The 27,970-nt window shown below is 41.3% G+C and overlaps 1 protein-coding gene across 11 annotated transcripts in view; it reads right to left on the bottom strand.

The window, feature by feature from the left end:
* Positions 1 to 2,564: 2,564 nt before the first annotated feature.
* Positions 2,565 to 27,970, bottom strand: part of NCOA2 (nuclear receptor coactivator 2) — a 294,246-nt gene continuing 268,840 nt past the window's right edge. For 10 of the 11 annotated variants that reach the window (XM_077876608.1, XM_077876606.1, XM_077876604.1 and 7 more), the window contains 8 exons: positions 22,861 to 23,026; positions 19,813 to 20,091; positions 19,031 to 19,108; positions 17,065 to 17,299; positions 14,882 to 15,059; positions 13,767 to 13,965; positions 11,111 to 11,200; positions 2,565 to 6,446 (listed from right to left, as the gene is read on the bottom strand). In XM_077876608.1, coding sequence (XP_077732734.1) covers positions 6,435 to 6,446; positions 11,111 to 11,200; positions 13,767 to 13,965; positions 14,882 to 15,059; positions 17,065 to 17,299; positions 19,031 to 19,108; positions 19,813 to 20,091; positions 22,861 to 23,026 — 1,237 coding nt within the window. In that variant the 3' untranslated portion in view covers positions 2,565 to 6,434. The remainder of the gene's footprint in view (positions 6,447 to 11,110; positions 11,201 to 13,766; positions 13,966 to 14,881; positions 15,060 to 17,064; positions 17,300 to 19,030; positions 19,109 to 19,812; positions 20,092 to 22,860; positions 23,027 to 27,970) is intronic. The other variant, XM_077876614.1, reaches the window with a different exon arrangement.

Genomic DNA, 27,970 nt, shown 5'->3' with positions numbered 1-27,970 from the left:
GGAAAGAAGAAAAAGGTTTGAATATGGCATAAGTAGTCTAAAACAAAGGATATCTCGGAGGATGCCCTGGATTTAAGAGGACTTTGATCAGTTTGCCAAATTTAGCCATATGGCTTTGGTGATGAGCATTACCCAAAATTCAAAGAAGATACACCAGTTCCTCACACTGAAACATTTGCTTTGGATGCCAAAAGATTATATTTCCACTAAAGTTCATTGGAAGTGTTTATGGCTATTAATTTTTTTGCTAAATGGAGGGGAAAAGGTTAACTCATTTAGTTTGCACTTTGTTGATTACGAGTGATACTGAACATCTTTGAATATTTAGTAGCCATTTTTCACTTTCATAATGTTCATATTCTTTGCTCATTTTTTAAAAAAGATTTTATTTATTCATTCATGAGATACAGTGAGAGAGAGAGAGAGAGAGAGAGGCAGAGACACAGGCAGAGGGAGAAGCAGGCTCCGTGCAGGGAGCCTGATGTGGGACTCGATCCTGGGTCTCCAGGATCATGTCCAGGGCTGAAGGTGGCACTAAACTGCTGAGCCACCCAGGCTGCCCTCTTTGCTCATTTCTAATTTTCCTCACTTATTTTTATAAACTTTGTTTTTAACATCATGTTGTTGCACATTGTTTGCTGTCTTCAGTTTGTTAGAATATTAAATTTTTATAAATTTATTTTGCCTTTTTTTCTTTTCTTGCCTTTTAAAGAATGCCTATCAGTTTCCAACCATGTAATCCCAAATGTGGCCAATTGTCTCAAAACTCTTTTTTGGAATGGGTTCCTACTAATCTGATTAGAAATGCCATCTCAAAAAAAAAAAAAAAAAAAGAAAGAAAGAAAGAAAGAAAGAAATGCCATCTCTGGGATCCCTGGGTGGCGCAGCGGTTTAGCGCCTGCCTTTGGGTCAGGGCGCGATCCTGGAGACCCGGGATCGAATCCCACGTCAGGCTCCCAGTGCATGGAGCCTGCTTCTCCCTCTGCCTGTGTCTCTGCCTCTCTATCATAAATAAATAAAAAATTAAAAAAAAAAAAGAAATGCCATCTCTATATTGAATTTATATATATACCGAGATACCTACCTCATATATATATATATATATACCGACCTATCTCTGGGTCTGTTCTTTTCTTGTGTACTTATCCATTCCTGTGTAAGTATTTTTACTAATCAATAGAAGTCCCACATTTTTTCTTCTTCAAAATTTCAGTGGTTGTATGCATTATCTCCTAAATACATTTTACTTCTTGGATTTTGATTGGGATTGTAATGATTTTGGGGAATTGATGGTTTTTAAATTTTGGGTCTTTTTACTTCTGGATTCAAGATGTCTCCACTGTTGCAGGTCTTCTAGGTCTTTTTTTTTTCCTTTTAGGTCTTTTAAAAATAAGAGTTTATAGTTTCCTTCACAAGGTCTTTCATACTTTGTGTTAGTTGTAATACTACTTTATATGCACTGTATTCTTGTTATTGTAAATGGAGATCTGAAAAAATGGATTTTTAGTGTGGACAGAAGAAGGTATCGATTTTTGTATATTCTAGTCATCTGACTGAGCTTTTTATTCATTCTAAGAGCCAGTTGATTCATTTGGGTTTTCTGTGTAGATGGTCAAATTGACTGAAAATGTTTTACCTTTTCTATTCCAGTAGTAATACCTCATTTCCCAGCACTGATAGTGAGGTCTCCTTGTTTTGTTTTGCCTTGAACCTAATACTTCTAATATTTTACCATTAAGTAAGATATGTCAGTGGGATTGCATCAGATAACCTTAAATAATTTCAGGACACTTTTCCTAGGGGTTTTATTTTTCCTTGAGGTCTTCTCATGGAAGGGGGCTGAAATTTATCCTATGCAAATTTATTAAAAGGCATGTTTTTTAAGAGCATTGGTAGTGTTTTTTTTTTTTTTCAAATATTTCATTTTTGAAAAAAAAAAAGATTTCATTTTTGAAGTAATCTCTATATCCAATATGAGGCTCAAATTCAAACCCTGAGATCAAAGTCACATGCTCTAAGCCAGCCAAGCGCCCCAGGATTGACGGAATTTTCTATTCACTTATGTTGGTTTTAGATCTTTTAAAAATACAATTCCAGATTGTATTTACTAGTATTTCATGTAGTTTATGACCTAGGTTTTAGGAAATGTGCCTGTATCATTTATCAACTTTGTTAATAGTTGATATTAACAAATCAATTAAAATCATCACAAATATTCTAAAATGTAACATGCAGTCAGAAGTCTACACTGTTCTCCTGTTTTTGGAGATGGGGAGAAGAGGTGGAATAGTCTGGTGAGAACAGTGACATCATCTAGGACCCAGGGGGCTGTATTTGCATTAAGTTACTAGATAATCTTAAGACCTCTATAATCATAACCTCTCTTGGCTTTAGACCGAAAATCTGTGGAAGGGGTCAGAGTGAGGGAATCAAATGTGAAAGTGCTGGGGATGGTGTCAACTACTGTATGAATGTAAGACATGATTAAATTACAAGTCAGGTATTTTAAATTTAAGTGCAATTATGAATGAAGATACAATATGAGCATATTAAAATCTCCCAAGCCATGTAAAACCCGAAGGCATTAAAATTTATTAAGTGATGCAATAACAACAGAATTCTTTATTTACAATAGCATTATTTAACATCAAATAAGCAAATAGCATCAGCAAAGCAATATTAACTTGCATAAATGTATTTAAAATTTCTCTGAATATATCTACCTTTGCATAAACTGCTCACACTAGAAATACAAACATCAATGCAGGTGAACAAAGTGATGTTCAGAGTCAACTCCATTTTGAAAATAAATCACAACCTGAAACACTGTAAGCTTTCTCCTGAAGAACCATAGTTAATATATTGCTTAATTTTACCCTTGTATAATCTTTTCATATACACACATCTCAGATGCAACTTCATGAGGAACTGTACAAATAAAACCCACAAATGACAAAGGAACAAAAATGACAGTTAAATGTTTGAAGAAATGTATCATCATCACTATTCAACAACATAAAGGTTAAGTGATGATGCACTTATTCAAAAATTGTACACAATTCACTATACAAATATAATACATTGGACAGCTATGTAGGAATATACAAGACTTAAAAACAGATCTAAGGCATTATGCTAGATTTTAGCATTTTGAGGTTCTTGCACATAGCTTTTACCTGTAGTAAGAAACTTAAAAGATTTTGTTTTAGTCTATAAAGAAACACCAGGGAGAAAATTCTAATTAAAATCGAAGCCACTACAGTAATTTTCTTTTGTGCAGAGAATGCTTTGCTCTTAGGCAGCATACTACCATACAAATACTAGAAAATTTTAAATTCACACCAACAATTAATGGCTTAAGTTGCATTTCAAAATTGATTGTGTATCTTTGGGTTCTGCAAGTGGATCTGTGCCACCCATTTCATGTGTTAAGCCCATATGAACTCCATTTTAAACACAGATTAAAAATTGCATTATATAAACTGCAAAAACATTGCTTTCAGTTATTACAGGCCATAAGAGATACACGTGGGAGGGGCATTTTTAGTCTTTGAGTCAAACGAATTCATTGTAGTAAAACAGCTCACTTCACTTTTTAAACTTAGCACATTACATGAACACTTAAATGAGTTTTACAACCAAGTTAATGTATGTATACTTTTCACATTATGTTTTTCACATTTAGTAATATAAGTAAAACACTGATTATTTGTTCTATTAAACAAAACCAAGTACTCAGTCTAACAAATTTATTGTTTACAGCATGAGAAATACTGATAATGAAGGGGATTGATTTGGCTTTTGCTTCTATAGTGATCAATATGATCAGAGGATTCCTTCACTGACTTTTCTTCTCTTAATTAGATGTAAAGCAAAATCCATTACCTGGTCTGAGCCATAAGAGAATTTATAATCTCTTTTCCTTCAAAACAGTAATGATCACGAATTATTCTAAATTACCGGTATCACAGGTTTGCAGATTTGTCTGAACTGGGATTGACATTAAGACACACACTGGGCAGATGGGTGAACAATCAAAGATACACAGATATTTTTGGACAGTGTTCTAGTGAAAAGGGACTTAAAACAAAGCCAGTTTAAACTCCATTTCTCCTTTGTGCTGTGTGAAGTTAAAGTCATTCCGATTCATGTATTTCTAAAAATCAACTTAAAACGGGTCACCATAAACTGTGTAACGTGAGCCTCATCACACCGATGAGGTCATGGAGTTTCGGGCCAACACCTGCTCATTTTTTTTTTTTTCCATCACAACCGGGCAGCCCAGTGGTTCGGCTGAGAAAAGTAGAGCCTTTCGAGGGGGACATGTGAACTGGTGGCCGCCGAGAAGTGCTGTTCCTTGGCCACCTCCCTGTAGTGAGACCCCTCTCGAGTGGAAAAAAGGATCGAAATGCAAATTTCCAGAAAATTTCTTTAGTATGGAGCAACACTTTCAGACTGTCTACTTAACCATTTCTCTTTGGGCTATATCTCTTTCTATCCTCCATAATTTGCACATACAGAGAGAGATATAAATAGAAATCGGGGTAGTTTGTACATTTTCCACCCTGCCACAAATAAACAAACAAATTTCAAGGAAAAACCTCTCTGTTCCTAAAAAGCCTGGCTAATGAGATATAAAATACTTTGCTTTTTAGACATCAAAAAGACATCATTCTGAAATTTAGGTAAGAAAGTATGTGTATTAGGGGTTGGGGAGAAATAGCTCAAAAAAGGCCATCAGTTTCTTGGTATTGCGGTTGTTTGAAACTGACGCCAATTAATAAAAGATTATTCCCCTACCAGAGTGGGCAAGAAAAACAACCATAAAAGTGGCCTGCTTAGTAACATGTAGTCTTTCTAAGGTTCATTAAGAAAGAATATAAACATATAAAAATCAAGAATTGGTTCCTACAGCGGCTGCATATCATATAGATTAGATAAATGATTTATGAGCAGAATCACAAGGTTTAGAAAATAAAAAGTCTTAAGTCTACAAATTAGGTCTAATCAAGGCATTGATATCCTTTACAAAACACCTTTAGGAGACATTGCTATGAAGATATCTAATTTAATACTGAAGTACCTCATTTTTGAGTCAATTCCACAATATGTATACCTCACAAAATGATACAATTAAAACACTTAAGTTCTCAACTTAAATTATTGCTTGTTTACATATAAATTGGATTTTATGTACCTTACAAAACTTCGGCTTAGTCAGCACTGCTAAAAAACAAAATAAAAAACACATGGCGGAGGTTAAATCTGTTGTGATATCTGCTGTCAATTTTAAACACACTGTTATTTTTGCCCATTTTTGTGGGCCAGTGTTGCTGGGGAACAGAATAGACATGCTTCCAAAGCAGGTATCCTTAGTTTGATTGGGATCAAGTCCTAACTTGGCTCCTCTCCTTGCCAGTAAATGCATTTTTCTGAAATTTAATAGCAATTGATAAGTGGCTGGCAAAACATTTAAGGAAATAAAGGGCTTACCTGGTTTCTGTTGCTTTCTAAAAATTTTTTTTAAAATGATGAATGAAAGTGGGGGGATGTGGGGAAGGCCAAGAGGGGCAGGGAAGAGTCAGGACCACATGGGGAAGAGGAGGTGTGAATCAAAGCTGTCTGAGCAATCTAAAGGGAACTTAGTTTGGAAATGAACAATATTTCTTCTTGATTCACAATTTAGGTGAACTAGTTTGATTCTGACAAAGGAAAAAAAGGAAAAAGCACTTGTTAATGTTAACGGCCCTCTCACAGGCTCCTTTTCATCTGTTCGGTAACTGGAAACTCTTTCCCACATGGTCTCTAGAGCTTCTACAAAGATACAACTATGACTTTATTGGTCTTCACTTCTTGGGTGTCTCTGTACATAGAGCGCTGTCCATGGTGTCTGCTCTGCTTTCATCCCAAATGCAGGCTTTAGCTTCTAATACCTTTAGTTTGATTTGTTTTTTTAAATTCTTTTCTTTCCCCGAGATGAAATCTTAATCTTTTGCACTAGACTGATTAGCCAGGGAAAACAAAGCAAGAAACCAGTGTCTGGAACCAAACAGGAACAGAACAAGAGCATGGTTGTTTTCCTTAGATACATACATTTAAGTACATTCAATCTGACACGGGTATGAATTTGCCTGCCAACATTTACTCCGCAGGAGAGATCTAAATTGCACTAAGGTGAATGCAGTGAACAGACTGAGCAACTGTCTGGACGAGAGCTTCAGACTGTCAAGAGAGGAGGCGGCTCCTCCTGACACAGCCAAGTGGACTCTACCCTGGGAGCCAGGGCCCAGGCCCATCTGCTGACCTTGCTCTGGCAGAAATGGCTGTCAGGTCGATCGGGTCAAAACAAATAGACGCGGCTCTCCAGGCTGCTAAGTGTTTGGAGCAAGTGAGCCCAGTCAGCTGAAGAGAGAAGCAACCAGCTACCTTCAGTGTCAGCAGTATTTCTGCAGGAAAACAGAGAAAATTGTGAAGTACCTCGGAATTTTACTTCCTTAATCGTTGCTCAAACCATCTAGTACAAACCCACTTTCAACAAAATGTCCCTCTTGACTGACTCTCCCTTATGGAGATACTCCCAAGGTTCCGTGGCCTGTCTTCCTGGCTTCAGCAAGTTAAGTAGCTGGGGCTTTGGCTCTTAGGGTACTCTTGCTAGTTTTTGGCTGGTCTGGTTTCACGACCGTCTGAGTGACTGAACGCTCAGGGCCGTGGTGAGCAAGACTCCTGTAGAGGTATTCGCTGGGTTCGTGCGTGTCTCTGTCAGTGCTTTCCTTCGGTTACTGTTTCCCCCCAAGACATTTTATCCATGTAGCAAATATTAATTATCGACTCTGTGAAAGGTGCTGGGGACACAACCATAACAACGTGTTTCTGGTCACTGCTATCAAAACACTGAGTGGGCCAGGTAGACAATTAAATAAATGGCACGGTCCGAGTTACCCGAGACGAAATACCGGTTGCTGTGGGGATGTGTAACTGCTGCTGGGATTTAGATAGACACAGTTAGCACATCAGGGCCACTAGAGATGATCTAGTTCAAACAAGATGAGTGAGGAAGTTTCACCCAGTCCCTTAGAGAGACCCGGGTGAACTGCTAGCGGGCACAGGCGGGCTCATTCCTGGCCCAGCGCACAGCTCTCCCAAGCTTGACACGTCAGCCTGTGAGAAGATCTCTGATGAGTTCCTCTTAGAGAACGGTTCATGTACTCTCTACTATAAAGCTGACTTACAGCTTTATTCCTAATTTGTGTCACTTATATAATTTAATATAGAAATACTCCATGGCTCCGACCGAAATATGAAAAAAAATCCTTCAATTTTCCAGTTAGTCTAGAAAAACTAATTCTATTGAGAAGTATTCATATCCTTAGCAACTTGAAGGCAGTATTCTTTTTTTTTTTTTTCAATATTTTATTATTCATGAGAGACAGAGAGAGGCAGAGGGAGAAGCAGGCCTCCATGCAGGAGCCTGATATGGGACTTGATCCAGCAGCTCCAGAGGCAAAGGCAGATGCTCAACCGCTGAGCCACCCAGGCGTCCCAAAGGCAGTGTTAACGCAAATGGGCATCAATACGCAGCTATACCCAGATCAGTGTACTGAAAGAACACTGACGATGACATGCATCTCTAGAGGAACACTGCTTGGCCTGGCATCCAGTTGTGTCACTTTGAGGGGGTGGGGAGTCACTTAGTCTTCTGTCCCTAATACTTCCTAGGGTTGTCATGAGGATTAAACAAAATGATGTACATGAAATGTTTAAGTACTTCCCGCAACACGGAAAGTGCTTAATGAATGTTCTCACCACCATTATGATCACCACCTCAGAGCCGGTCCCAGTTAATGATGGATTTCCAGAACACTAGCAAATGCAAGTAATTACAGCTATACTTTATACAGGAGCTATGCAGCTGCCCAATAAACTTGATTTTGGTATGTTTAAGTATATGAAAAATGTAGAGGAATACTGTAAGTCCTTGTAAAACGAAGGCTCTTTAGTTATATAAAATAACTGCCTTTCTCTAAATGGTGTTTTGGTGAATCCACAGTTGTATATTCTAGCTCTGCTTTAAGCAAGGTACAATTTTAATCTCCGTTTCAAGATAAGTGGAACACAGATTCAATTAAGAATGAATCATAGTGGTTTCCAGCTCAACAAATAGAACCAAGTTACCAATAAAAATTCTGAAAACAGGTTCTTGAATCACAACAGCAGCAGGACATATTACAGAAACACAAGAGGACAAAGATGACTGGATCCCCTTCTGTACACACATCAGTAGTATGGTGACAAGTACAAACTGACTGCCCGTTATTACCCATGGATTAGAAGGGATATACTGTACATTTTATTCCCTGGAGGAAACAAGAGTATCTGACAGACTGTTCTCTGGCCTTAACATTCAGCACGAACAAAGTACAGATGGGGAAGCAAGATTCAAGAGGGGGACTGGGAAAAACAAAGTGGGAGGGGCGCAAATGGCCCAGGCTAGAGGACAACCGGCAGAGGTTTCTCACCGTGGATCCGGAAAGGTACTTTTTGATGGAGAGAACATCCTAGGTTTACTGAAAGTTGCCTTTTGTGATGCTAATCTTTCCATTTAGTTTTAGGGAGTACCGGTTGGGTTCGTAGATGTGCATGAGGGTAAATACCCAGTTCTACTGGCCGACCTTGCCTACACCTGTACCTCCACTGCCCAGACCCCCCTCTGGCGATTGGGAGGTCCCTGAGTCACTCTGATGCTTCTTGGAGTGATCTTCCTCCCCTCTGTGATATATGCCCCCCCTCCCCACTAGCTGTGTGGGCCTGGGCAAATCCCCCAATCCTCTGAGACTCAGTCTCCTCATCTGTAAGTGTTGGGAAGGCCTAAATATCTTCGATGGGCCCGGCATGGCCTCTGTACACTAGAGACCAAAAAAGGCCACTCCCTTTCCTCATGTCAGAGGGTTTCCCCACCTGAGATTAAGTATCCCGTTGCCTGAAGCTGAGGACTCTTCTCAATATGTAGCTGAGTGTTTGCTGTCTGCCTGCCCTACAGTACGTACGAAGATTTCTTTTCCCTTCAGGATCTATAAAAAGAGAGAAGGGAAGAGCAACCAATTTGTTTTTTTGGGGGGCCTTCTCCAATGTTACTTGCATGAAGCCTTAGAAACATGCCATAGGAGCATGTCCCCTCTGGGGGAGTCAGTGGTGGAGTGCAGGCACTGGGGACACACACTTATGGGGTAGCCTGCCTGGGTTCCCTTCCCAGTGTTGTGGCACCTGGGGCAAGTCATGACACCCTCAAAACAGGAGTTCTACCATATGGCTGTGAGGGGCTTTCAGTGAACTAATTTCAGTAAAGCTCTTGGCAGATAATTCGGCTGTGCTCAATATCCGTTGGCTGTTTCTGGAATTCTGGAAAAAAAATATTAGGGTGCCTGCCCTAGTATGCAGTCACCACCGAAGGTGACGAGGGGAGAGCCGGTCCCTGCTGTCACGGGTTCGGGGACGGAAATGTGATCCTGGCCCTCACACACCTGCCTCCCCTCACAGAGCTCACATGTGCTCTCTTGTGCTCAGCAGTTAAGCTCCCTGGCACTTCTGGGTTAAAATGGACCACCCTTTAGTGTAAGACTAATTATCACCAATGTCAGTGTTTCCAGGGTTATGCTTCCACTTTCTCACACAGGCTGTCGCTGGGTTATGTGGCCACTCCCCGGAGAAGTGCAATGGGGTGGGGGCAGCAGGACTGGCGGCAGGAAGACGCCAGCCCTCTAAGGGGCTTCAAACTTCAGTAAATGACACATTTAGAGTCTAAACACATGAAATATATTCTATTTTCTGTTTGATTCACTGTAACAACATTAACCATTTAGATGAGCTGCACATCTGGGTACCCTTGGGCCTCTCTGTCGTATGTGACTGTGGTTCCTTTTTTTTTTTTTTTAAAGTTTTTTTCTTGAGAGAGAGTGTGCACACAAGCACGCATGAGCGGGAGGAGGGGCAGTGGGAGAGGGAGAGAGAGAAGCAGACTCCCCACTGAGCAGGGAACCTGATATGGGGCTCAGGATACCGGCATCATGACCCGGGCCCAAGGCAGACCCTTAACCCACAGAGCCACCCAGGCACCCCTGGATCTATTACTTTTTAAACTTAGATATTAACAAAACCATCCAAGATTCACTTTTTTTGTAGGAAATTGAACATCAATCCTACATTTTCTCCATTGAAAGAATTTTTTTTTTAAGATTTTATTTATTCATGAGAGACACAGAGACAGAGGCAAAGACACAGGCAGAGGGAGAAGCAGGCTCCCTGCGAGGAGCCTGAAATGAGACTCAATCCTAGGATGCTGGGATCATGACCTGAGCCAAAGGCAGATAGATGCTCAACCACTGAGCCACCCAGGTGCCCGGAGAGAAAATTTTTAACTTAAAAAAAAAAAAAAAAAAAAGTTATCTATTGCTAGGGATTGTATCCATTACCTTGAGAGGGCCCCACAGGCCCATTTATCTATGTGCTAAACTGCTCACAGAACCTTCTTGTTAACAGATCTGCTGCTAGGCACATAATTCAGTTGGGTTCTAAATACTGACTATTCTTTTTCAAGATTTGATTGAACATGGTAATATCTATCACTCTTCTTAGAACAAGTGTTGAATAGGCAAATAATATACATGACTGTTGCCTAAACAAAATAAAATATAGAAAAAAATCCTTAAAAAGAATAAACATACACCTAATTAAGGGATAGAGAACAACTGTAAGTTAGCTCCTCTTTATCCTCCTGAAAATCTAACATTATGATTCAGAAAAAGTAAAAATAAAGTTTGCCCTAACATGACTGATTCATTGCTACTTTTTTTTTGCTTTGCTATAATAATACCATTCCAGAGCAAAATTAGTGTTAATTCATATGCCACCATTAGCTCAATTAAAATGAGCTTAAAAAATAAGTATTCACAGAAAACCATTGTATGCCAGATAAAATTACAAGATGTTTTTAAAAATCACAAGTGTTACAACTGTCTTTAATCTAGTGGCTGACAGTTTATCTGCCAATTTTGGTCTATAAAATATCCATGTTCCCCTTACTGCCGTATTCACATATTTCTTTGCTGTTTCTTACCCGTGATGCGTCTCCCTCCTGCTTAATCATATCCATTCCAGGCAGCTGGTTTGGGAAAAGGTTGCCTCCCCTCAGAGCAGGATCATTAACCTGAGGGCACAAGACAGGGCATTGGCTATAGTCAGTAGGACATCCAAAAGTGTACTAGGAGCAAGCAAGCCATCAAACCTCCCTCCTCGTCTTGGTCATCAGGATTAGAATGATGGGGAAAGACGGCTACATGGAAACGGCTCCACCCCTGTACCTACTCTCCCATGCTTAGGTTTTCAGGGGAGTATGGAGGAACAAGAAATTACTTACACTGCCTTCACAATTAAAGTCTGCATTCTGTGTAGAGATTTGACAGATGATAATACTGGAAACATTTTCATGACTTAACAGGTTTGCCCTTTCGGTGGGTTCAAATTAGACCCATGATTCAAATGTGGGCCTTTAAAGCCATCTGAGAAGCTCCTAATACCTTCATTGTTTAGGCAAGTTGTTGATTAGCAAGAGCAAGTCTGAGTACCCAACAGTGCTGAATTTTGTGAATCTTCTACAACCAACTGAACTATTCATTAGCATTCATACAATTCTTGCACAAATTACAAAGGTACAAATACTAATACTGTATATAGGTGGCAGTTGTAATTCTTGGGTTTCCAAATTAATTCTGATATTCAGAAAGTTTAAATCTATGCAAAAGTTCCGGGCAGCCTGGGTGGCTCAGCGGTTTAGCACTGCCTTCAGCCCAGGGCGTGATCCTGGAGACCCGGGGTTGAGTCCCACGTCGGGCTCCCTGCATGGAGCCTGCTTCTCCCTCTGCCTGTGTCTCTGCCTCTCTCTGTGTGTCTCTCATGAATAAATAAATAAAATCTTAAAAAAAAAATCTATGCAAAAGTTCCTACACAGAAGCAATCTGGATTATTAAAAATGCACCAGTTTACTTCCAGGCTGGCTGAGCGGGACTCCTGGTAGGCTAGACCATCTCAGTGTCTGTTGCTTTGTATCGCTTCCCTAGAAAGCAAACCAGGAACCACCACGGGCTCCTTTTTGTAGAAAACTCAAAATCAACACTATGTTTTCTCCACTGAAAAGATAAAAGTGTATCTTTAATTATGTCTGCTTTTAATTTACCCAAAAAGGCATTTAGCCACCATCAGTTCAATTACAAGAAGCGCAAATTATCACACACAGCTTTCTTAAATTGAAAGGGCTTTAAATTTTCTCATGCACCACTCTGCATTTTTATTAATATCTTTTTGTAGAATAAAACATTGAGACATTGTAAAATTTACTAATCATGGTTTACCAACATCAGCTTAAACAGACCTAATCAAACTCTGAATCTTTCACCATTTTCACAATTATGATCTAACTGAAACACAAGTTCTGTCAGTGACTTATTAAGTCATTTAAACTTTACATGCCTTGATTTCCATGTATGAAATAAGACTCAGAGTCCTTGCCACATCTCTACTTTGCATGGACTACCGTGGTAGTAGGATGCCAAGCATTCAGTGCCCTTTAGAAATGAGGTCTTCTGTAAACATAATTAAAAAATTATTAACTAATATCTTGGGGATCCCTGGGTGGCCCAGTGGTTTAGCGCCTGCCTTCAGCCCAAGGCGTGATCCCGGAGACCCAGGATCGAGTCCCACATCAGGCTCCCTGCATGGAGCCTGCTGCTCCCTCTGCCTGTGTCTCTGTCTCTCTCTGTGTCTCTCATGAATAAATAAAATGATTAAAAAACAAACAAACAAACAAACAAACAACCCCTAATATCTTTACCTGTGGATCAGCTATCACTGACTGAAGCCCAGGCTGGCTACCTGAGATATCAATGCTTTGAGTCTCTTTGCTACCAGGTGAAGCTGGTATGCATTTGTCTTACTCAGAATTAGTCTTAAGCAGAATTCTTTATTTATTTTTTGAGATTTTATTTATTCATGGGACACACACACACACACACACACAGAGGCAGAGACACAGGCAGAGGGAGAAGCAGGCTCCATGCAGGGAGCCTGGTGTGGGACCCAACCCCCAGGATCAGGCCCTGGGCCGAAGGCGGTGCTAAACCGCTGAGCCACCCAGGCTGCCAAGCAGAATTCTTTAAAAAATATTGACCAGAAAACCACAGCACTCACAGCCCCAAGATAATAAAGAATAGTTTTCAGATGATTAGTGCCAGTCTCCCTGCACAAGTGAAGTATCATTTAAAGTTAATTGGATAGGGGGTGTGGAGAGTAGGAAATGAAGCTAATTGGATGGCTGGCAATTAGTTTGGCCTTTTGGATTCATCTGGGTTTTTCGCTTAGGAGAAAATAAGTTCTTAAACTATCAATCCAAAATAAGACTATTTAAGAAGTACATTTACCATTCCATTTTTAGAGATTCACTTTAGTTATTGCTAAGTTCCTCAAATAAATTAAGTGGCAAAGTTAAGAAATATTTTAGAAGATCCTTGAGTAGTCAGGAATCCTTTCATGTTTATTTCATCATTGACAAGTATTTCTGTTAATCACACTAACAGGTTAAAGTAAGGTTGAGAAAACACTCATCAAAATAAATGTGGGAGTTGATGGCAGATGTTAAGTACATGGAAAGATACACTGAATGCAGAAATAGACAAAAAGTTACGATCAGAAGACAAAGGTCTGCTTCTCAGGGTGCTCACCTGCTCGGGACCCATGGAGGACAGCCCCGACGTAGGCACGGAGGTCACTGAGGTCATGCTGATCTGTCCTGTCATCTGGTTCATGTTGTTCATCCCACCCGTGTTGGTCGCCATGGATACATTGATGTTCATATTGTTATTGTACATGCTGGTGTTTGCTTGTTGCCCAAAGTGTGGTGGGGACTGTTGTGAAAACATGCTAGAACATAAGGAAAAGATTAAAATGTCAAGAGTTGTGGGGCAAACAGGCAGGCAGTTTTGAGCACTTGCTCCTCAGGCATTTACTTCAGAATAAGTCCAAGCTGAAAGAACCCAGGGTGGGGCAGCCAGCAGAGGTGAAGTCAGAAATGGTAGGGGAAGTACTCAATGAGGCTGCAGCGGTGATCACGCTCCTCTCTTTTCCTTACATCACCAGGAAGGTCTAGGGTTCTATTTTCCACTTTCACTTCTGTACCCAACAAGCTTTTACTTGTTTGCTTTTACTACAGGTACTAATAAAGGATGGCTTGTAGAGCACTGCCTTCCATAGCAGTTTCTAGCTTAAATTGGTGGGGTGCAACCTTCTAAAGGGAGCGCCTTTTATTCCCAAGGAAACGATATGCTAAGCTTTTGTAAATTCTGGTAACTTCTGCCATAGGAAAAGTAAACTTCCTTACTTAGTAGTTTATTTGGCATTGCTTGCTGAAGCAAAAAAGTTAAGAAAAATACAGAAAAGATGGGACACCTGGCTGGCTTAGTTGGTAGAACCATGTGACTCTTTTTTTTGTTTTTTAAAGATTTTATTTATTTATTCATGAGAGACACAAAGAGAGAGAGGCAGAGACACAGGCAGAGGGAGAAGCAGGCTCCATGCAGGGAGCCCGATGTGGGACTAGATCCTGAGACCCCAGGGTCACGCCCTGAGCTGAAGGCAGATGCTCAACTGCTCAACCACCCAGGCATCCCAAACATGTGACTCTTGATCTCAGGGTTGTTAGTTTATGCCCCATGTTGGGGATAGAGCTTACTTAATTTAAAAAAAAAAAAAAAAGGAAAAATACAGAAAAGAGAGGTGGCCTACAGAAAGACTCCCTGGTGGATCATTTATATCAAAAAGACACAGAAACACAGCATACCTGTTTCCACCCATATTCCCCTGCGCCCACCCATTCATGTCAGAGGAGGCCTGGTAGGCTGGATTAGCCTGAGACTGCTGCATCATGGGGCTCTGGGTATGTGCCATTCTGGGTGACATCAGAGGGCTCTGGGGTGTTGTCGCCCCAGTGAAGCCTGGATCAGGTTGCTGACTTATTCCTTAAAAAACAAAAACAGAAATCCAAAGGATAGTGTTAGTTTTATTGCAGAGACTAAGCGGAAGAAAAGAGAACAAATTACATACACATAGAAAATTACTTTCAAAAACCTGATCATGCGCTGGTTAATAACATACATCTTCAACAGATTCCAAACTGGGATAAAATGCACGAAGCAAATTTCCCTATCTTGATTGCTTATGGTAGTTACAAGAGTGCCTAAGAACCATGTTAACCACTGTGACTAGAGACGATAGAGAAAATACTGTTCCTTCCCCTTATCTTTCTCCAAATCAAGAATGAGTCAAAGAGGTGTATTTCTCTTTTACCTAAGACAGTCTTTAAATTTTTATATATGACTACAGATCTTTAAAAAAAAAAGATTTTATTTATTTATTCCTGAGAGGCACAGAGAGAGAGGCAGAGACACAGGCAGAGGGAGAAGCAGGCTCCATGCAGGGAGCCTGACATGGGACTCGATCTCGGGTCTCCAGGGTCACAACCTGGGCCGAAGGCGGTGCTAAACCACTGAGCCATCCAGGCTGCCCCAGATTGGAATGTTTAAACTTTAAATCAGATTGAACTTCAGCTATCTAGAAGTTAACACATGTGGGATCCCTGGGTGGCGCAGCGGTTTGGCGCCTGCCTTTGGCCCAGGGCGCGATCCTGGAGACCCGGGATCGAATCCCACGTCGGGCTCCCGGTGCATGGAGCCTGCTTCTCCCTCTGCCTGTGTCTCTGCCTCTCTCTCTCTCTCTGTGTGACTATCATAAATAAAAAGAAATAAAAAAACATTAAAAAAAAAGTTAACACATGTGAATAATTTTTTTATTGAATTAAGTCATTATTCTATGATGAAATCAATGCATTTTTAAAAAAACAAGTGACTGCATCATAATTAGCTTGTTTCATCTCTCTAAAGGGCTCTACAGTACTTCAATGCTAAGTACAAGGAGCAAGAATCAGAAAAAAAAAATTGAATGTAAGCTTCTTGTTCAGTTTAGAAACAAGTGACATTTACACTAAAAGGAGAGAGGAACTTTTTAGGAGCCTTTTCAAAGTCATCAAAAAGGACACAGGAGAAAGAAGCTTTGAAACAAAGGCGGCAACTCAGGAAATTTCAAGTAGGACAGTAAAGGAAGTGCGCTTCTGTCTAGATGTGTGCAATGTGCAGATTTAATTAGTACTTAGATTAGCTGTGAAAGAAAAGTCCATGATCACACAGAAAAAGCTGCACAGTATCTGTTTCTTTAAAGAAATAGGAGACATGAATGTAGGCACCACACAGACTTGATACTTATTTATAGGTAACTGGCGAAAGATAGGTAAAATCATTTTGAATACTAACGTTAAAACAAGCAGTTACTTTTATCAATAATTCAACAATTGAACATGACAGGTAAACAAATATTAACATTTATGACATTACACATTTGTCTTTTAAGACATTAAGCTACACATCAACATGAAGAAAACCAAGAAGCCCTCCACTGGGGTTTCTAGATCATGCTTTTGAGGAATCATCTATTCATTAAAGATTTGGCATCATCTTTTTTTCTAAAATTATAGAATGTCTAATACTTGCATTTACATAGGTCTTTCAAATTTTTATATATCTATTGATTTGTTCAATAGATTTGTTCAGACTCAGAGGTTTTCAAAAACAAACATATACGCGTGCACCTGTGTTTACAGATGCTGACATAAAACATGTTCTCATACACACTCACACACATGACTGATGGGACCAGACACATGCGTACTTCCTTCGGTCATTCTTAAAAGACCTGCCCTCAGAGAAAAGGTGGTACCTGAGCTGAGAGACTGGTGGGCAGGGTGCTGGGCCTGGGGGCTCCCGCTAGGCCCCTGCTGCCCCCCACCCCCAAGTTAGCCAGACTCCTCTGCGAGCCATGCAAAGAGCTTTGTGAGATGAGTGGAGACCCAGGACCAGGGGAACACTGGGGAGAAAGGACTGGTGAAAGGTGGTGGGGATGGAAGACCAGTACCGTAGTTTGGAGGAAACGGAAACTGCTGTGCATTTGCCTGGGGCATCCGGGGGTTGCTCAGAGTTGCTGGTAAGCCACCAGGAGCCACCATGCTCGAGGTCATGTTCAACCCTTGGCCTCTCATCATCAATGTTCGCTGCTGAACTTGCTGTTGCTGATGCATTTGTCTCTGTCGAAGATGCTGGTTCAGGATTTCCCTCTGTCTTTGGGCCAGCATCTGTGCATTAATAGGTGCCTAAAACGGGGGTGAGGTAGGGAATACACAGAGGGAACAGTGGGGGAAGACACAGATGGAAAAACAAACTACCTATTAGAAACAGGACAAAATCATCTGGAAAATAAAATTATACAGAAAAAACACTTTAGGGTTGAATGACTGGTGGGTGAGAATGTGAGCTTCTACATCCTACAGAGATGATGTTTTTTTCTGAAATCTGCAATGATTTACATGGGTAAGTTCAATGTTCACTCGGAACTCACTGTGAGAGGCACAGTTAGCTAAAGCACCTCACACCACCAGTCCTCTCTGTAAGACGAATGTCCTCTCTATAAACCTTAAAGATGGCAATTTGGATTCTCATTCAAGAGACATTCTGGTCTAGAGGAAAGCCAAATCATTTGTGCCAAAATGTGGCCCGAAGCACATCAGAAGAGGCTGGACAGAGGCAGGAAGAAAGCGGGGAGCGTAGGGAGGGAGAGGGGGATAGGAGCATACAAACAGGTAGGGCAGTCCTCATTATCCATGGATTCCATACCAGTGAACTTACTTAGTAAAATTTATTTGAAGCCCCCAACTCCATATTCACAGCACTGCCATCATTTTAGAGACATGTGCAGAGAGGCAAAAAAATTCAAGATGTCTAAGGTGTGTATCATTCCTACCCGAGGCTGAAACGAGGCAACACTCTGCCTGTTTGTTTCAGCCTCACACTGTGAACGAAGCGTCCTTTGTGTGGACTGTTCAGTTCCGCATTTTTCACTCTGCTGTGCTTTCCCCTGTCATTTTGCTCTGTACGGTGCTTCCTAAGAGTAGCGCTACAGTGCTGCCAGTGTTCCTAAAGGCAAGAGGCTGTGATGTGCCTTATGGGGAAAACATATTAGATGAGCTTCACTCAGGCCAGAGTCAGAGTGCTGTTGCCTCTCAGTTCAAGGGAACGGATCAATGATATATATTACATAAGGTGTTTTCAAACAGAAACACATATGACACATGGTTATGTACTGATAGACTGATGACGATGTCACCAGAGGCTGGAAGGACACGAACCCTTTATTTCTCCTCTTCACTAATTCAGTGTTTGCATTAACCTTAAGAATGCAACAAAAGTGGGCAGCCCTGGTGGCTCAGCGGTTTAGCGCCGCCTTCAGCCCAGGGCATGATCCTGGAGACCGGGGATCCATTCCCACGTCGGGCTCCCTGCATGGAGCCTGCTTCTCCCTCTGCCTGTGCCTCTCTCTCCTCTGTGTATTCTCATGAATAAATAAATAAAATCTTAAAAAAAAAAAGAATGCAACAAAAGTAAATAATGACAATTGACTGTAGCTGACAGTGAAAATGGCAGTGTTTAGGAGGAAACTACAAAAGTGACAGGCTAGGGGTGCCTGGGTGGCTCAGTTGGTTAAGCGCCCTACTCTTGGTTTTTAGCTCAGGTCGTGATCTCAGGGTTCTGAGACTGAGCCCCAAGGTGGGTTCTGTGCTCACTGAGGAGTCTGCTCGAGTTTCTCTTTCCCTCTGCTTCTCCCCACAGTGTGCATGCGAGCTTGTATGTGCGTGCTCTCTCTCTCAAATAAATAAATCTTAAAAAAAAAAAAAAGAAAAGTGACAGGCTAAATGGACATCTGAATGACCTAAAAGATCCACCATGCTGATCTGGGTTGTATGGCCTTCTGAGTTACTTTGCAAGGGATATCGAGGGGAAGAAATGAAAGACAAATTCAACAGACACTGGGCTGGACTGCTCCCTACCTGTGTTGGTACTCCAGGCCTCAGAGTCAAGTTCACATTTGAAACATTGCTGATTTGATTCATAAGTGGCTGGCGATTCTAAATACATACACACAGAAGAATCAGTACATTTTAAAAACAATATATTTCACATCACCTTTCTGGAGAAATCACCCTCCCGAACACAACCTCTGAATGTCATTAGATACTGAAACCCTATGGTTTACAGCTGAATTCCCTTAAAAAGCTAATTACCAGTGAGGTTTCATATTGCTTATAACTGAGAAAGTATTTTGGACTGTTTATAGAAATCCATCTCAGCTTGTTTCAATGAGAATACATTTTCTTGAGCTAACTAGGTGTTCATAAGGCAGCACTGCTGCACCATTCAGCTAATAGTGACTATTTCTGTCCTGAGACAGGACTAAGGACAGGAGCTACTATCGTCCTGAGTGCTCACACTGGGTTAGAAACCACGTGTGAAGTCCTTTTACTCATACACACATTGCACCACACCATACAACAGCCGTGTTTTACAAACAAGAAAACAGAGGCTCAGAGAGCTAGATTGTTAATAAATAATAGGGATGGCCAACAGAAGGACAGCTACTCTGTGCTACAGTGGAGTTAGTGGAGGAGGCGGGAGGGAAATCAGTAAAGCAGAAAAGAGCATGAGATGGAGGATCATCTTAGCAGGAATGAGATGAGTGTTAAGGCTTCTCCAAGGACACATGATGGTCATGCCATCGCACCTCAACCTGCCCCCCACCCCTCACCTCTCCAGGCACCCATGAAGAGCACACCTGCTGTGCCTGGAGGCGATGCTGCAGCTGGAGCCTCAGCTGATTTGGCTGGTTCTGCACGAGGCCGGTGGGCCTGAGGCCAGGTCTGGGCTGCATGCGGAGTGTGGCATAGCTAGGCCGCTGTCCCATGGTATGAAAGTTGGGATCTTGCATGGGAGGATAGCTACCCTGCGCCATCTGTGCCTGAGACGCATACTGTTGCGGGAAAACTGCAGCCTTCTGCTCCAGCATGATGTTGGAGTCCTGACTTGAGAACTGTTCCGGATCTACTGCTTGGCTCTGAAGAGAAAGCCCCCAGATAACAAACAAACAAATAAATAAAACCACTAAAAACAGCAGAGTAAGTATAAGGTGATTTTTTTTATCACTGTCCCGTCTGAACCTTGTTACACTGTACCAAACTACGCAAAGGTACTAGCTTGACTCCACTTTTCTTCCTAGGGAATATCTTTGTTCAACATATCCAGGTTTGTGAGGAGAGAAGTGGGGTTGGGCCGACTCCCAGCCACACTTCTTCCAAGGGAAGGGAGAAGCAGGCCATGACTAGGGATGCCGCCTCCTCACTCTGCTAATCGGAGACAGACGCAGACTCTGAAATGCAAATGCTCCCTAGAAGTGTTACATTTTTTCACCAATTATTCATTCCCGTACCAATCACTATAATTAGACAACCACCTTGGTACCTAGCTGCCCACCACCGTTATTCCCATTTTGCGGATAACAAAAGCTGAGACCTGGAGATGCGAAGCAGGTTGCAGTAAGCCTATCTGGCTAGAGAAACAGTGGGTTCCAATCCAGTCTGTGATTCAGCAGCTGGGCTCTTCACCAGTGTGACACACTGCCTCTATGTAACTGTTTCCTGTGGCTGCCAGGATTCCCTGCATCTTTGCCACCTACCAGACATATTTAATGTGTTCATCGTTCTTGGTTTCTAATGGCTACCTCATCTATCTGGGTGAGAATGAGGCAGGCGTGGAAAATCCAGAACTTCTGCAAGGGGGAGCACCTCAGACCCAGGTGGCTCCTGTGTGTCTGTGTCTGGCCAATTCTCGTCTTCCTTCTACTTCTAGGAGTGACTGCTGCAAAACCCCTGATATAAGGAGGGCAGAACCCAACAGCAAAAGCCATCTCTTAAACTTTTCTTTAGCTTAGTCATGTCCTAGGCCTTCCTCAGACCAGTCTATCCAAGTTAGAGTGGAGGCGTGGGCACCTCCCAGGACCCTGGGCTCACTGTCAGTGTGGCCCTGAGGCCCACCCGGGAGAACTGGGCCCACTGCCCTCTCGAGAGGAATGTTAAAAATGTGGATGGAACCTACCGGGGAAACCATTCACTGTTCAATTACTGCTCTAACTACACCTACAGAAGTATCTCAGGACTTTAAATATTTGCCTCTCTGTAACAGGGAAGACATTTAATTAACTTCCATTTTTAAAGAAAACACACAACTCTGATGGGTCTGAATAAATCCATTTGTATTCTCCATTTCCCGACTCCACTCAATAAACGTTTCTGTCATTCAGTTTAATAAGATGATACTATACTGACAATGGATGACAAATAGATAAAAAAAAAAAGACTAAAAATATTAATGATGAAACGACACTAGCATTGATAAAAAACAATGCTACAAGTCACCCGCCACACTTTTAAATGTCACTTGAACAAAACTCGAGCATGACAGTTCTGAAGGCTGGTTTCTAACTACCACAAAGGCAAAGCAAACTAGCCACACAGGAAATATTTAAATTCCATGCTCCCTTCTCGATTTACTTCAAGTTATTAGATCATGTAGCTCTTAAGTCATTTCTTTCCATTCTGCTGTTCTCGATATGAATTGACAAGTCTTCACTCCCCCTTATGTCTGCTGGGCTGCAGGAATTATGACAATACTGTTTCTGTGCTTTAGAGAAGCCTCCAATGACTCTGCATCACCTTTCTGACATACCCTCCTGACATGCCGTGTCTGAGAAGTAGACTGGACATGGGAAGGTCCTTTTCAGCAATAAGAAATAAAGATGATTTGTGCTGAGAACAAAGGAAGATAGTACCACGACTGTGATCATCTTATAAAAATCTGTTGCTGTTGCTACTCTTCACAAAGTAAGCCAGGGGGCCTGCTTCCCACAAAGTTAGCTGGGTAGCCAGACAGAGAAAATACTATACTATTACACAAGACTGTATTAGGTTGCTTATTATATTGCTATAAAGTCCTCTTAAAGCAGAGAATTACTTGAACTGACTTAAAGTATCAGGAGGAGGAAAGCTAAATAAACATGTGAAGACTAGTTAACTTCCTTAAATTCCCATTTATGCTGAAATATCCCCCAAATTATTGTGGGTTCCACCCACACAAAGGTAAAAATGACTAATTAACTGCAGCTACCTCTAAAATGACTTCTGCTAACTCACTGCAAGGTGGTTTTTTTTTTTTTTTTTAAGATTTTATTTATTTATTCATGCGAGACACAGAGAGAGACAGAGGCAGAGACACAGGCAGAGGGAGAAGCAGGCTCCATGCAGGAAGCCCGATGTGGGGCTTGATCCAGGGTCTCCAAGATCATACCCTGGGCTGAAGGCAGGTGCTAAACCGCTGAGCCACCCAGGGATCCCCACAAGGTGTTTTTGCAGACAATAGCTTCCTATCACCAGCCGACAAATGTCAAGATTAACAGGATGTCATGTCATGGATGCTGACTGGTTCTTCAGACGAAAGGATTCTAGGTCATAGAGCAGCAATGCTCTGTTCCTGACTTGCCTGTTTTCTGCCCCTTGTGTGTCCCTCCCTGTCATCAGGTGAGCTGGCCTCGACTCTGCCTTTCAGTTCAATAACCCAAATTATATGTAAAGCACATTTTTAGTATTTTCCGCTCTTGGGCTAAAGTTGATGTGGGAGTAACAAGGAAGGGGAGAAAGAAAACAGCATTAGCTTGTCAGGAGGTAAAGAAGTATTCTAAAAAGTGGCCTGCAGGTCATCTGTAAACCAAAGAAAATGGATAACTTTGTCTCCACACGAGTGCTCAGCCCCACCAGCCTCCCTCTGTGCGTACCTGGCTGACCAGCTCGGGTATTCCGAGAGCCCTGTCAATCTCCTCCAGTCCATCGAAATTCCGCAAGGCTAAATAGAGCTGGTCCAGGAGAGCTCCTTCATCACTCGGAGATTCTGCTGCAGGATGTGGACACAGCAAGTCATCTGGAGAGCTGCCAAACGGCTGCCTGTAAAAAGACAAACATCATCATCTTGGGCCCATGGAAAGGTAGTTGATTAGAGAGTATTTTTTTTTTCCCTCTTAAAGACAAAAGTTGATGGAAGTCAACCAGTTGACTTCCAGGGGTCTTTGTGATAAAATACATATGAGCCAGTCATAGAACAAAATGACAACACACAGTAACAGACACACTTTATTCTGGGCCTAACACAGGCCAGACCCAAATCAAGGCATCTAATGCATGATTTTTGTTTTTATTGCCCCCACTTTAAACCTGGCAAAGCTAAATAAGTAACTGTGTAATCATCTTGTAATAAGAAAAATACTTCTAAAAATAAAAAGACAGACAAGTAAAGCTGGCAAAGCTGTGACTTAGGGAGGTTAAGCCACGTGTTGGCGACCACATGAGCAGATACTGCAAAGCTGGGATTTCAGCACAGACCTCTGTGGTTTCAGGGCCTACCTGATTACTGTATTTCCACAAATATACACTGATTTCTCAAGCACATTGGCATTTACTTTGCCCTGAAGTAATCAACGGATTTTTCTGAACTTGAAAGAACTTGAAAGATGAACTTGATTGAACAGTCTTATTTCATACGAGGCTGTGAGGCCCCACTTGGGAGAGACTAGAGATCTAAGCATAAAAGCTACATTAATTTCTTTGAATTCAGCTGTCGTTAGACTAACTTTGGCTGGACTAATAGGAAATTTTTTAGTCACACACAGGCAGGTCTTGTGAACATTTATTTTATTTTATTTTTAAGATTTTATTTATTTATTCATGAGACACACATAGAGAGACAGAGAGAGAGGGAGAGAGAGAGAGGCAGGTAGAGACACAGGCAGAGGGAGAAGCAGGCTCCATGCAGAGACCCCGAAGTGGGACCTCATCCCAGGTCTCTAGGATCACACCCTGGGCCGAAGGCAGGCGCCAAACTGCTGAGCCACCCAGGGATCCCTATTGTGGACATTTATTAAAGCTGAAGTGTGGCTCTTGGCCATTCTGAGTTAGATGGTCAAGAAAAGGAGATTATGAATGTACAAATTTTTTTTTGTTATGATATATGATATAAGGTCATAGGTGATAGAAGCATAACACTAAACTCCAAACTCTATGGTATATAAAACTCCTATACTTTAAATTAAATGACAAGTTGAGGAAGTTGTTTAAAAAGAGCTTCTGAGTTACTTTAGTATCAGAAGGAAAATGACACTTGTATTTTGCCTAGATAGTCTGATTTGTAAGAGTTACCATATGATGTTTTGGAGAAAAGAAAAGTTTACAAGTAAGTAACCTTATTCTTAGGCAAGTGAGAATAGGTCCATCAATTTCTAACCCAATTTCATATGCCATGTTTTCTAAAGACAGCTTAATATGCCACTCTGGCCTAGAATCCTGAAATGTCATTAAAGCCAACAATTAATTTCAAACAGTTATAATGCAGTGCGTTAAAAAAAGAAAATAAAACAACTTACTCTCCATTTATTCCCAATAACTTGTAAAGAAAATCACCCAATTAAGTGTACCCTCGATGTCACTGTTCACTTGCTATGCCTGGTTCTAAGCCCACATTCCCACTGCCTCTGAGGCCTGCAACCTGGCTGTGCGGCCACAAGCACAAGCCAAGCGGGTGTGCTGCGCAGCCAGCCAGTTCCATTCAAACGTTCCTGCCTTGCTAAAGGCAACAGATGCTCCTGGGGCCTTATGCTTCGCTGTTCTGGGGCCTTTCCTACACCTGCCTCTTCTCTCTATCATTGTGTTGCTTCTCAGTAAGACATCATTACTGGAAATGTTTCCTCTTGCCCTTCCTGCTTCTCTGGCATCCGCTCTCTCCGAGAATTAAGTTTTTAAACACAAGTGTGATCAGATCACTCTGCTGCTGCTCCACTTAGGGAGTGGGAGGAAGGAGCAGATGTAGAAAAGAAAGCAGCCAACAAGGAGGAGAAAAACCACAGAACCGCATGTCACAGAAGCAACAAGAGGAGGGCATTCCCCAAAGGAGTAACCAACATTTGGAGGTGGTAAATTTCATGGAAAAAAAAAAAAAAAGACTTCAGGAAAAAAACAAAACAAAACAGGTCAGCCGAGAGTGGATGCTGTCTACTTACCAGATCGCTTATACCTGGACCTCATTCCCCAAAGATGCTAGTGAAATAAGGCAGTAAAGGATTGTCTAGTTTTATTTCCTAATTTTCAAATTCTGTTTCTTCCCACATAAGCACACCCCTTCACTGATGACAAGATAAGGCGAAGTCTACCCTCTTAACTCTGGGAAGGCTGCAGGTTCCACACAAACCCAGACTCTCCAGTTTTGTATCAGACTGAAAACTAGTGTCAGAAGGAAAGGGAGGCACAGTTGCCCTTTGCAAGACAACTCTACCCTAGGAAAGATATATCCAAATGCATAAAGAAAAAAACAAACCAATGCAAAAGTTTATTTGCATTTAAAACAATTTCCAGGATAATAAAATAATCCATACTTGTTCCTTGCTTTTCCTAATTAAAACAAAACCAAAAACAAAAAAACAAAACAAAACACTAAACCAATGCATGATCTACATTGAGAAGTACAACAGTACCTCCAGGCCTTCCGACTTTGGTCAAGCCCCTCATTGACTCAGGCTGGGACTCTCAAGATATTTTCCTGCTTATAACTTCTCTCCAATTCTCCTTACACAATGTTGCCAGGTTCCTTTTCCTAAAAGAAACTTTACTGAGTTGGCTTCAAATTCTCACTTCAACTCTCTAGGAAAATGTCTAAGTCCCTGATCAGGTGGTGGTGGTAGAATTTAAGGACACATACATTTTGGTAAAGCCCAACCTTTCCACACCCAACGTCTACAACTTCCCTGTGAGCCCCAGACACCCTAGGCAATTGATCTTTTTCCAGGAGATGCCTTTCATACTACTATGAGGCCAAGACCTGTCATTCCATGCTTCCTCCTCTCTTTTCCACTTAAAAGTGATACTGGTATTTATGATAAAAATGTCAACTTTAGATTGTACCCAGTGAGGAGATCTTAAGTCTCTTTGTTGGCCTACTAGTTGAAACTACATAGGTTCAGTAAATTTCCAGCTGATGAAAATAAAGGCTCCTGATCTAGCCAGGATATCATACCTTATACTCAGAAAAATACATTGCATTGTGGCTTGAAACAATGATAAATTTGGGCGTACCATGACTTCTCTCACTTCCCTTAGAGACACCCTAATATGGCTGGCTTATGGAAAAAACATCGATCCAGACTTCTAATCCTAACTTTATAAATGCCTACTTATTACCCTGCATTTTGGGCAATTACAAATACAGTTACAATCTAGACAGTGTCTGACACAAAACAAGGATGAAATTCAGAGGAATAAAGGAAAGAACACAAACAGGCCATAGGCTGGTGCAAAATGATTAAGTTATAAGCTAGCAAAAATAAATCTATCGCCAATAGAAACCTCACTTCTTGAAATCTACACTTTTATTTATGAACTAGCAAAAGAGTATGGTTGGCGATAAGGAGGGGAATAAGGTCAGTTCTAAGCTCTTGTTTGAGAGACCCTACAGTTACCATTACTTTTCATATCTTCAAAATTCCACAAAAAGTAACAGCTACTACATGATAAGAAATAAACAAAAGGAACTTTATTTAGATGTATTGCAAACCAAAGAAAACCAAATTAACTCAGAAATTTTGAACTTAATGTGAAAGCAAGTTTTTCAAGGAAGGCAGCTATTGTATTTCAAGAGGAAAAAACACTTTTATAAATCTAACAGAAAGCTTCAAAAAATCATCCATAAATACGGGGCTATATTTCAAACATCTCTTTTACATACTACATCAAGGAAAATAAGACACAATGGAATTAGAGAAAATGGAAATTCAGCTATAAATACATGAATATGACAATATGTTTGAGATCTAAGGACTAACCTGCAGTCTTTCTGAAATGTGTACCTAAACTAATGCTGGGATTAGAAAACATTACAAACCTACCCCTAAACAGGTAGGCAGTAAAAACTATAAAATGTTAATGATGATACTTAGGGAAGGGGATTTCAAAAAAGGGGATGCTTTTCTTTTCTTTTCAAAGAGAAATGTGGTTAGAACCTTTGTTATCCTTCACTTCCGAATGTCTAGGACAGTAAGATTACTATAAAGTTGGTCATAAATTTCTTCCCAACTGTATTATTTAGAATGAAGATGGAGGATGAGGGGCTGGAAAAACTGAAATAGCTTTAAAAGTGATGAAAATGTTATGTTCTGTCCACACAGTTCTCATACAAAGAACACTGCCACAGCGTAACCAGAGTAACGGCAGAACAGGGGCGGCGCCCGGTCACAGAAGCTTGCCCAGCAAACGGGAGGCGCTTACTGTCTTCGGGCTCAGCACGAACTCCGGCCCTCTTCCATCTTAACAGAATGCTCACCTGCTTGGGCAACAGTGAAAATCCTGGCTTCAGGCCTAGTATTCTCTAGGAACTAATCTTTGACATTTCATTCAAAACAACTATCAGGTGCTGGATTTAATTTCTGTGCTACATTTTTATGATGTGCAAGTTTCCATGGAAATGGGTGGCTTTTCAACATATCAAATAAACAGATTTAGAAAAAACATAACACTCGCTGACACTTTGAAATTATACTCAAAGAACTGGAAGAACCCTGAAAAAGTACTACTTCCAAGTATGACTACAGCGGTTATTTGCACGATGCCCTACCCCCCAGCCGACCCAGGGATGGAGGCCGCACGTCAGCTCCGGGGCTAGTCCCAGGAGAGCCACAGCGACCGCACCTAGTTCTTGCTCTGTCTGGCCTTCTGTTGCCTCATTTCTGCTCAGCGTGCAGTGGGAGGGCCAGCAATGCTGGATCTTCTGGGGCTCCTCAGAAATGCAGAGCCTTGGGCCCCATTAAAAGGTGCGTTTATCTTGTAATGAGACCCCAGAGGTGATTCATA

Source organism: Canis aureus, chromosome 28 (assembly GCF_053574225.1).
Source record: "Canis aureus isolate CA01 chromosome 28, VMU_Caureus_v.1.0, whole genome shotgun sequence".
NCBI lineage: Eukaryota > Metazoa > Chordata > Mammalia > Carnivora > Canidae > Canis > Canis aureus.
The sequence above is the reverse complement of the archived record's forward strand: the minus strand, read 5'-3'. Positions and strand labels throughout refer to the sequence as shown.